The following is a 12,245-nucleotide window of genomic DNA, read 5'->3' as shown; positions in this document are numbered from 1 at the left end:
TTACTTGTAATTCATTGGTGTTTTGACTCTGTTTGATTCACAATTTTGCCTATTATGTACCTGCCCTGCCATTTGCTTTGAACTATTCTCTTTAATTTGGTGCTACATCTGCCTCAGTGTTACTAAACCTGGCCCCACACTGACCTTGCCTTCTGTTTCCCACTTAAGACTTGCAGTTTATAATAATGTGCAACAAGATATTTAACATTAAGTCACAAAAGACATTACACAACTGTAAGATAAATAATCTCTTGTTCATGAGTATAATCACAAAATATATATTTTTTTATGAAAAATAAAACATGGAAGATAAGTAGAACAGGCCAAGTAAAATGTGAATACGGATAAAAACAGATGATTTCTTGGGTACACACTTTTAAATCAGTTGTCATGAATACATACATTGTATTCCTACAAAGAGAGGCAGATATTAAGATTGAAAACTGAAATTTCATATGCTCTTTGCCATAAAAGATATATCAAAATATCACATATAAACATATGAACACTTATTTATCTTGTTACTGCACAAATATCAGTTGCATATGCTTGCTTTCCACTATGGCTCAGTGTCTATAGAAGCTTCATGGGACTGGACTGAGCCTGGGAGAGATACAAAATTGTGCTTTACCAAGTTCTTAATATATTTCCTATGGTGAAATGTATTTGGCACAGCCAAATAGCAGTCTCCATTTATAAAGTTATATAAACTTTTATTCTTCATCTTCTTCCTCAGTTTCATCATACTGAGGTCCCATGACAAAGTGCTGAGGGTATTCAATGCCACATTCCTCTGCAAATCTCTGCCAACGTGCGTCATCACTCTCGTGGGTGATGTATCGTTGTCCAACTCTTGTCTCTAACTCTCGGAGGTCCAGCCAAGTCTGAAAGTCCTAAAGTGAAAAATAATAGTTAAGCAGAGTAATACTTCAAATGTCTTAGTAAATCTATCTAATGCTAGGAGACTATATAGAACCTGACATCAGAAAAAATGCTATCACATTAATTCACCTGCAGACTACAATGACTGGCATGCTTCAGAGGAACTGACAGAGGAGTGATGTCTGTGGAAAGACATGTAATGTGTGTCTAATGAACATATAATAATTGGCTAGAATGATGAGGAGCAATCTTTTCTTAACTTTCTGAGAGTGCGGCGATGGGCAGCACTTGTATAGGAGCCACAGTTATTAACCACAGAAACCAAGCTGTTGATGGGGTCACCATTGAGAGAGGAAGTGGTTAGTGAACAGAACTGTGAATTAACCTGTTAGCCCTCGTGGTTGCAGAATGTTTCCTATTACTTTACTTATACTAGGGGGCTATTTGCAAACCTCAAAAGTGCAATGCAAATGGTTTTTTGTTATGTCATGCACAAACTTGTGCAATTGCACCTAATTTACAGGGAAGAGTATGGTTTTATGGGTTAAGATAGTAGCATCAGCAGGGGTGCAATTTAGAGTTTGGAGAAGTTAATAGTATCAGAGAATTTTGTTTGCTAAGTATTGATTAGATGCATGAGTGCACTTTCTTATGCACCAACATGCAATTTAGAAATTTTGCTTTGCAGGATAAGTTTATTTAAATGAGATAAAGTTCTAGGAAGAGCAAAAATATAGTTGTATTCCTTGCAGGGAAGCACAATTTAAGGCAGCTTAAAGCATAGTACCAAAAAACTTAAAACACAAAAAACACACATGCAATAAATACAGCCCTAATGTCTCCTTACTCTAATAATTAATTTAGCAATAAATTAAGCTAAACCAAGATGTATTTTAGGAGAAACATTTTAAGTGTTTAACGGAATAAAGGAGGTGGTCCTACAATACAGTATTAGCAGGTTTGACTTTGAATTGACATTTCACCCTTTCTTCAATGCACATTTTCACATGTATCCCCAAATCCATAAATCACATCAGAGACTGATTTTCAGGCCTAGTTCCAAGGACTGTGAAGTAGAAGTAAACCTCAAAATGTGCTAGGCAGACATGTAGATGCACTTGTGCACATAAAGAAGCATTATGGTTATGTAGTTTTCATGTTTTGTAAATGACCCTTACTGATTAGTTAACATTTTATTCATATCTTTCTGTAAAGAGATTTTTTTAGGTGATAACGTTGCATAGTTTAGTGCTGTGGACAACTTATTTTCTATATCATCTACAAGGTAATTATTAAAAGGATTGAAAAGGAAGGTGATGTCCCATCAGGTTACATTCTTTTTTATGATAACCATCTGCCTTCCTATTTATCAATCACTCCTCTACCCGCTAGTTCTAGTATTCTAATGTTATACATGAATCTGTAATGTTGGACCTACAGCTTTAACCAAATCCAAATTTATTACATTAACTAAATTTAAGATTAATATACAGTTTAGTATTTACCATCCTACAGAATCTAACCAGTCCTTTATAAAACCATGCTGACTATATTATCAGTTTATTTACTATAATGTTTGTATAAATAGCACCTTCTACTATATCCTTCAAGCATTTTACTCAAAAGTGATGTCTGATTATATAGCTGTATTTTTACCCTATCTGCTTTTGCTAGTCTTCTGGAACTGACCCTAGAAATCCTCTCATACTCAAAACTGTCTGCCAGTTGCGCTGCTCACAAGCTAAACATATAAATACTTGGATGAATACTAGCTTTTTTACACTGATGGAAACCAGTGTATGGTATCCACCTATCTCATTGCAATGCCCTTAGCATCACTCAGCCCCACAAATTTGCTAGCTGTTACCTATGCTAGATTATGACGACAGTTCCACCCAATGCAGGACTTTATTCATGCTCTACATTGCTTTGACTTATAAATTGACGACTGACATTTCTTTACAATTTAATGCCCTATGGTCATTTCCTGGTGTATGGCTTAAAAACTGCACAAGGCAGATTTTTAGTTTTACCCCTGCTTAATATTAGAGTACTCTACAAAATTATGAGTGGTGCTAAAAGTCTAAGGAGGTATATTTACTTGACTGCGGGTTTGAAAAAGTGTAAATGTTGACAATAGCAACCAATCAGATTCTAGCTGTCATTTTGTACAATGTAATAAATTAATGTTGACTAGAATTTGATTGGTTGCTATAGGCAACATCTCTACTCTTTCAAACCCGCAGTTTAGTAAACATACCCCTAAATCCTGGAAGGGTCTACTTCTACTCTTTAGTTTAGGTGTGGTCTAAGTGTAGCCCTTTTTTGTTGTACATACGGAGATATCTAAGGCCACTGTCCACTGTACCACATAGGCAGTTTGGTGGCCATGCAGGGGGTGGTTGATGTAATTCCTACAGCCTTATTGCCTTTTGCATCAGTCTGATCCGAATTAAGAAAATGCAGTTTTATTTCTAATGGTAATTACTACAGCCTTATTGCAAGTTGTCCTTTTACTGTTTGTTTGTTTAAACATTTTACTGCTAAGGTTTGTTGGGGGATGGGGGTTATTGAGGGCTTGATTGAAGAACTCTGATCACATGTATCTGTTAACCAGATATATTCATAGTAGAATGGCTGCAAAGCCAGTGATGGCTGCTTAGTTAGTGTGTATAGCTCTAAGTGTGTATAGATACAAGTGTGAAACAAAAAATTTAAACAGCATAATTCGGAGTTATACCGGAGTTACACTGGAGGAAACAGGAGAAGAACATTCTGCCTATTAACACAGCTTCACAAGGACAACTGTCAGTATTCACCTGAAACTCCATATTCTACCTCTGATGTTTTCAACTCACCCTGACTACAAGCTACATGCAACATGAGGACGGTTTTGGACTCTGATCTCATTTTCCTCTCATCTCATGAAAGTTTGTTTTATTTATCAGTTTGTTTTCAATGCAAAATCCACTCTGTTTAATCAGACTGCTGTACTACTTGCTCAACGACTCCCTACCCATGCTACAGTTATTTCAGTCCCCTATCTCAGCACTGTACTTCAATTCTATTTAAGCTTTGTCTCCCTTTACAAGTAGGAAGAAATTATACAGTCTTTCAACCAATCTCCTCTCTCATGAGTCTGCAAAATCTCAGCTACTCAATTGCCTGCTCTTTATTACTCTCCATTCAACACTTCCACCCACTCCCCCACATCATTACTTTATACTATCCAGACATCCAGGAATACACTACATTTGCTGCAGCCTAGCTCTGCACTACTTATCTGATTACACTGGACATTGCAATTAGGCAATTCCTTTAATTCCTCATTTTGCTATTTGACTCATAGTCCCAATGCTTGCCAAAATATTTTTCTTTATCTCTTTTCATGGCATTATCTCTAGGACTATATCATCCCTTACTCATCCTGCAATACACACCTTTGTCCACATTGCCCCTTCATTACTTCACTCACCTCTAGTGAACACTCATGAACTCTTTTGCTATTTAAATTCAATAACTTTAACAGCCTCACCCTGCTGCCAGAAACTAAGAAGACACACATCTTACAATCATCTTTCCTACCTTTCTTCCTTCCTGCTTCTATTAGCTGGTGATATATCACCTAATCCAGGTCCCCCTCACATATATCTAAACACTACAGAAATCTGTCAAACCTCAAACACATCACATGTCTCCCCTCTCTTCCAAAGTCCTTTAAATGTGCCCTTTGGAATGCACGCTCTGTTTGTAACAAACTTACCTCCATACATGATCTCTTCCTCTCATACAACCTCAACCTTCTAGCAATAACAGAAACATGGCTCACGCATTCAGACACTGCCTCACCTGCAGCCCTTTCACATGGTGGTCTCCATTTCACCCACACCCCCAAACCAGGAGGCAGACAAGGAGGGGGTTTGGACTACTTCTCTTCCCTCAGTGCACATTCGCAGTTCTACCAAGTGTCCCATCACTCACATTCACATCTTTTGAAGTACATGCTGTTAGGATTTTTAACCCATTCTCTATGCGTGTTGCTGTCATCTATCGCCCCCCTGGTCCACACCAACAATTTCTTGAACACTTCTCTGCATGGCTCCCTCACTTCTTATCTACTGATATCCCCACCATCATCATTGGTGATTTCAACATCCCTATTTCTAATCCATGTTCCAATGCTGCTTCCAAACTACTCTCTCTAACCTCCTCACTTGACCTCTCCCAGTGGATTGAATCTGCTACTCATCAGGATGGCCACTGTCTTGATCTTGTTTTCTCTAGACTATGCTCAGTTTCTAATTTCCTTAACACTCCTTTTCCCCTCTCGGATCATCACCTTATTAGCTACGCGCTCACCCCCAGTTCTTTACCCTCCCTGGTGTCAAACTATTCCAAGCCTCCTCGTACCCGCAGGAATATCAATGCTATTTATTTTCAACAGTTTTCCACCTTTCTCCAACACCTTCTCTCCCCAATTTCTACATTCTCCTCCCCTGATCGGGCAGTACCCCATTTTCATCAAACCCTAGCAACTGCCTTGGATCAAGTGGCTTCAGCGACACTACATACTTCGCGTACGTTGCCAACCGTGGCACACTACAGTAACACGAGCTCTACAAAAACTATCTCGTAAAACAGAACGTGACTGGCGTAAATCTTGTGCATCTAATGATTTCATCACATATACTGATATCTACCACTCCTACAGAAATGCTCTGGACACTGCTAAACAAGCATACTACCGATCTCTCATCTATGCTCAGGCTTCTAACCCCAAACGCCTCTTTAACACATTTAACTCTCTTCTGAATCCTCCTGCCCCAAATCCTCCAACTAACATCAGTGCACAGGATCTTGCTTCCTATTTCAAGGACAAAATTGATAAGATCAGGCTTGAAATGGTATCTCCCTTGACAAGCAATCTGCTCAATTCCTTTGTAGCACCCTCTGAAAGTCTCTCTTCATTTGATCCCACAAATGAAGAGGAAGTTACAACTCTCTTCTCATCTTCCTACTCTACCTCCTGTCCTCTTGATCCCATTCCCTCACAAATGGGTATGTCCCTGTCTCCTGTGCTCATTCCCCCTCTAACTAAAATCTGTAATCTATCTCTTTCTACTGGTATTTTTCCATCTGTATTCAAGCATGCAGGGATTACTCCCATTTTAAAAAAACAGAATTCTGACCCTAACTCTCTCATAAATTACCGCCTCATCTCCCAGCTCCCATGCCCCTCCAAGCTTCTCGAGAGAATTGCCTACACACGCCTTACACACTTTCTTACAGCAAACAATCTATTGGATCCTCTTCAGTCAGGCTTTCGCTCTCAACACTCCACAGAGACTGCGCTGACCAAAGTTGTCAATGATTTGATCACAGCAAAAAATAATAACCAATACTCTCTTCTAATTCTCCTGGTTCTCTCTGCTGCATTTGACACTGTTGACCACTCTCTCCTCATACAAATGCTACAATCCCTAGGTCTTGAAGGCACTGTCCTATCCTGGTTCTCATCCTACCTATCTAATCGCTCTTTCAGTGTTAATTTTCTCTGGATCCACCTCTGCTCCGCTTCCTTTATCAGTTGGAGTTCCACTAGGCTCAGTCCTAGGTCCTCTGCTATTCTCTATCTACACCACTTCTCTTGGAAAACTAATAAGCTCCTTTGGATTTCAGTATCATCTCTATGCGGATGATACACAAATTTATCTATCCTCTCCTGATCTTTCACCATCTGTGTTGTCTCGCGTTACTGACTGTCTTTCTGCTATTTCATCTTGGATGTCTTCTCGCCAACTCAAACTCAATCTTTCAAAAACTGAATTAATAATATTCCCACCCAAAAACAGAAGCTTCCTGACTGACATTTCTATTTCTGTCGATAACATGACCATAAATCCCACCCCGCAAGCTCGTTGCCTAGGTGTAATCCTTGACTCACAACTGTCGTTTATTCCCCACATCAACTCTATATCTAAATCATGTTACATACACCTAAAGAACATTTCCAGAATACGCACATATCTGACACAAGACACCGCAAAAACATTAATTCATGCACTCATCATCTCCCGCATCGACTATTGCAATTCCCTCCTTAATCTATTTTGCACGCAGCGGATAGACTGATTTTCCTTACAATCCGTTATTCCTCTGCTGAGCCACTCTGTCAATCTCTACATTGGCTGCCTGTATTTCAACGAATCCAATATAAAATTCTTCTACTAACATACAAGGCCATCAACAAAATTGCACCGACATACATTTCCTCACTTGTCTCGAAATATCTCCCTACTCGACACCTCCATTCTGCACAAGATCTATGTCTCTCCTCCACTCTCATCACATCCTCCCATTCTCGGTTACAGGATTTTTTCCGGGCTGCACCTACTTTGTGGAATTCCCTCCCACGCACAGTAAGACTTTCCTCTAGTCTTCAAACCTTCAAGCGTTCACTGAAAACCCACCTCTTCAGACAAGGTTATGATATTCCTCAACCATCATCTTAATTTCCCTAGATTACCCTATTACCATCCTCGACACTGCTAACGCAAGACAACCACCTTCTGACCAACATTGCAACACACATAGCCCACTCAGTACTTTTACCTTTGCAGTCTGGCTGGTCCATTGTGCAATATGATGTAGCACATGCCCTTGTGTTTCTAACTCCCATTGTTCTATAGATTGTAAGCTTTCGAGCAGGGTTCTCTTACCTCTCTGTCTGTATGTATTACCCAGTATTGTCTTATTAATGTTTGTTAACTTGGTGCAAATGCACACGCTTAACCTAGCTTTAAATATATTACATTTTTATTCCTAGTGCAGTACCTATGGAAAACAAAAAAAAATGTTTCAGATCCATTTATACACAATGGTGACAAAGTAGCAGAAGTAGACAAATACCTGCATCCATGGGTGACTTAGAGCCTTGTCAACGCTGAATCTTCTTCTGATTTGCACTTGTAGCAAACTGTTAATAAGAGCAATTGCTAGGGAACAAATACATCAAAAGTAATTAGCACAGTGTTAATTTTTTATATTATATCATTGCATTAATTGTACAATGAACATAAATATATATTTTGGAACAGGGTTCAAGTAGCACAGTTGTGGTATAATCCATGGTAAATATTAAAGTTTTCTTTGCCAGTGCAAGTAAGACTAATGAAAGGTAATATTTCATTTGTTATTTATTATGTGCTATGTAGACTTGTATATCTAAGTCTCCAAGTATACAAATGGGTTTCTCACCATCATTTGAAATCTCATTCCATGGGTTCTTTGGATACATAAAAGCTGCATTCCGAATCTGATCATTGATATCTTCATCCTCATTAAAGGGAAAGGTACCACTAAGGCTGACATAGAGGATTACACCGACTGACCACATGTCCAAGGAGCGATTGTAGCCACTGTTCCTCAGAACTTCAGGAGCTAAGTATGCAGGAGTCCCAACAACTGACCTCCTGAAAGACTTTTCACCAATGATGCGAGCAAAGCCGAAATCACAAAGTTTTACCTTAGTTGAAAGAAAATAAAAAGGAAAAATTAAAAGACACCAGTGATATAAACTTTTAAAGTAAAAAAAAAAAAAAGTTAAATATTAAAAAGGTTATTTACAAGCCATAAAATATAAGGCCGTGCAATACATTTCTAATTGTGTAAATGCACCTAATTGATAATCTTGCACATTATAAAGGGTACATCAAAAGCACATCAACATTACGCATTTTAGAACTTTCTCTGTAAAAATGCAGGTTTGTAGGCACAGCTGGTCCTCTACAAAGTCAAACAGGAAAAAATATCACTTCAAAGTGTATTATCTCAAAGTCTAAGATCACATCCAGGTTTTACAATTTGTTTTTAAAATACTGCTCGGTTTAATCTTATTTATGCCTTCAATTAAATAGTGTAATTTTTATATGCTTGAATGTTTTGTTACATGGTTGAAATTTGTCTAATGTAGCAACAATTGTGCACTCTCCTTAGGTTTCAAGTGAAAAAAAACAATTAGTTTTAATAAAAAAAATACATGCTTTTGTGCAATTTATTCTGCACACTTTCTATAGTCTGTTAGAATCCTCATCTGCATTGGTAACAATAAACTATTCAGGTGAATTTAAATAAAACTATTTGAAAGCATCCATTTAAGGATACAATTATAATGTGTTTTGTGCTTTAATTACCACATTGTCAGGACACCAATATCAATCAATTGCTTTATAGTATATTTTTTAATAAGGCGATGTCCACCTGAGGAGTTTATTGCAGTTACTTCAGATGCTGATTTTCATGGGACTGCTACCAGCAATGAAATGGCAATAGTGATTTTATACATACTTTATGTCTCATATGATAAAACATTTAAGGTGAGTGCATAATCTTCACTTCATTACAAAAAAATAACACTCTATTTTGCTATTTGTTTCTTCTTACACTTAGTACATAAATCAGACTTTTCTACAAATTCTCAGCCTATTCTCACTGCATACACCAAATGCATGGATCTATAACTACACCATAAGTATATTACACTCTGCAATATTTCTGAGAAGTCCCAGTGACATTACAAAGTTAATTTTTCCTCATCTTATATAAGTACATACACTTCCTGCCATCCATTGTTCACAATTCACCCATGCTTTCAATGTGTGCAATACCTGTGTTGTTCAAAGTGTATTCATCTTGCTAAAAGAAAACATCCCTACAAATCTTTACCACATCTGGCCCACTATATAAGTGACATAAGCTTTTTTTCATTCTTTCTCCAGTAGCTGATTCATAGACATAATATGGCCCTGAATTAAAGCCATTAGTATATGAAATAACACTGTTTACAGAGCACAGATCCAGGAACAAATGTTGGCATACTTTTGAATTTGTTACTGAGTGAGTACAGATGTAGCTGATGTCACAGCATATTTTTATACTAATAACACCAGGTTTTCAGTTTGTCAGATGGGACAGTAATGAAGGTCCTCCCCATAGGGAAGATATAACCTTATTACTTGGCCTGGGTCTTACTTGTGGGAATGGATCTTCAGTTGCCAAGAGGACATTTTCTGGTTTGAGATCACAGTGAACAATATTCTTAGAATGAAGGTGCCGCAGTGCCATCAATATCTAGAGTAAAAAAATCGACATTTATAAATTATTCTTGAATCAATGTAAATTTTTCCTCCATTGCAAACATTTTGTATATAATTTCATAAGTCATTAAAAAATTAGGTTTAATTTAGACAAGTTGTTTAAATAAATGTTCCTTATATCTATACAACTTGCTTTTAGTCATTTGTTTACAGATTCCATAATGCAGCAATTTTAAAAGTGAAAGCAAGTGAAGTGTTGTAGGAACATGTGTCTTGAGTACATACTGTTAGAGTGATCATATGAGCTTAATAGGTGCATTTTGCTCTTGGGAAAAATCTCTAAAAAATAAACCACTAATATTATGGTGGAGTACATAATTCCCTTAGGGTGAAATACTGAGGCACTGTTGGTGCAGTGTTGAGAAGAATGAAAGGGCAATGCTGTTTGCCCCACTAGGACCTTAATTAATTTTTGCACAAACTGATTTACAACATACGCACAAACTATAAAATCAAAACATATTTTTTCTGTCATTATTTGTTAACTGTTATGTATTGTTACCCATATACTTATTGTTGGTAATTCATAATACTATCGCAAAGCATTCTATTACAAAAAAAACACAACGTTTTTATATTTTGTTTTTATAAAATAAATGTCTTTGGGGTAGATTCAATTAGCTGCGATGTTCTTTAGCAACAACAACAACTCGGCCCGCACATTATTACCATTACTACGGTAATAGCTGCGCATTATTACCATTACTGCGATAATAGCTGAGCATTATTACCAATACTACGGTAATTTCTCAGCTGATTTACGTGGAGAATTTACCATAGTAATGGTAATAATGCACGGGCAGCGTTGTTCTTAAGAACAACGTGGCTACCTGAATCTACCCCTTTATCTGCAATACCTATGAGTGGAGTAAAGGTATCTTAAGCAGCCAAAGTGGAGATGGACAAGGGAAACCCCTACTTCTCTGGAGAGTACAGATAAGCTATTCGGAACTCCATGGCACTTTTTTAACAACAATGGTGTATGGCATAATTATGCAGTTGTAATGTATGCACAAAATCAAGTGCGGTGTGCATGGGCAGATTGGGAACTTAAAGTAGCCCTGGCAAAAATAATTGAAGTGTCCTCATGCAGACCAAAATAACTGTAGGTGGAGCCAACACAAAAGTATGCGGTATTTAGAACTTCTGGAATTTGGTTTTAGTAACTTTTAGGAAAACCTAGATGTGATGCTGCCAGTACTGTGTCACAGAATTACATGAACCCTTTTACATTATCTGCGACTGGTATATGCCTCTGTGCTCCAACTTGTTTAGTTGCCTACTAACACATTCTTCCGAAATTCCCTTCATAGAAACATACCTGACTTTGTTTAATAAGTTTAACTATTACGAAACATAGTGGCACAATTGTATTTGATCAGTCTGCCAGAGCAGTATATGAGCACCTCACGCACTGCTGTTTCCCTGACGTCAAGAGATGCAAACTACCAGTTAAATCTCTTTCTATATATAATATATAAATAGGTGTACTGTGTGTTTCAAAAATGCATTAATAATATTTATAATAAATGGCTGTCCAGGTGCGATCATCACAAAGGTGAAATAGCATCTGCAAGAAAACACTTCTTTGCAACAAATGTGTATGAGCCCTAAATGTGCCCAGTGATTGATGGTGGTTTGAATTAACAGTGTAGGGAGGTTTGACAGACAATGGCATAAGTAAAGGGGAAAGCTATTACAAGTGTTTGCTGTTGATATACAAAGTGCAAAGGAGGCAGGATTAATGATATTTTCAGTGAAATGGGGGCTGGCCATATGTTCAACAAAGTGATCTGAGAATGGGCCAAGTGCAAGGTAGAAGGAGGAAATGGAATCTAAGTAAAAACCACTAAAGTATCACCAGAGTTGGAATAAGGTTCTGAGGGGGCAAGGGCACTTAAGACGGGGGTTATCATTTTAGATACATTTTAGACAAATACACAGGCAAAATTGTTTACACTACTGTTAGATACACGCAGCTCTGCCTTCACGAGCAGTACACTGTAAAACGGAACATACCTCACAACTGTCCTTGCTGTCTGACCAAATCCTCACTAAGCGAGACAGTCACCCAAATTCGGGACTGCACCATCAGATTCAGGACAGTTGGCAGTCTGTCCTGCTCTCTCCTACCTGTTTTTGTCACATTCACCATCTGTGGCTGCTGGTTTCTTTAAATCAGTTGCTGCTTGTCTGGATCCTGGAACG

General features: G+C 37.8%; 1 protein-coding gene across 2 annotated transcripts in view; it reads right to left on the bottom strand.

The window, feature by feature from the left end:
* Positions 1-235: 235 nt before the first annotated feature.
* The window catches only part of LOC142104196 (serine/threonine-protein kinase D1-like), a 126,400-nt gene continuing 114,390 nt past the window's right edge, over positions 236-12,245 (bottom strand). For both annotated transcript variants that reach the window (XM_075188723.1, XM_075188724.1), the window contains exons 16-19: positions 9,913-10,011; positions 8,140-8,407; positions 7,792-7,877; positions 236-893 (exon numbers count right to left, since the gene is read on the bottom strand). In XM_075188723.1, coding sequence (XP_075044824.1) covers positions 714-893; positions 7,792-7,877; positions 8,140-8,407; positions 9,913-10,011 — 633 coding nt within the window. In that variant the 3' untranslated portion in view covers positions 236-713. The remainder of the gene's footprint in view (positions 894-7,791; positions 7,878-8,139; positions 8,408-9,912; positions 10,012-12,245) is intronic.

This window comes from Mixophyes fleayi, chromosome 10, assembly GCF_038048845.1.
Source record: "Mixophyes fleayi isolate aMixFle1 chromosome 10, aMixFle1.hap1, whole genome shotgun sequence".
NCBI lineage: Eukaryota > Metazoa > Chordata > Amphibia > Anura > Limnodynastidae > Mixophyes > Mixophyes fleayi.
The sequence above is the reverse complement of the archived record's forward strand: the minus strand, read 5'-3'. Positions and strand labels throughout refer to the sequence as shown.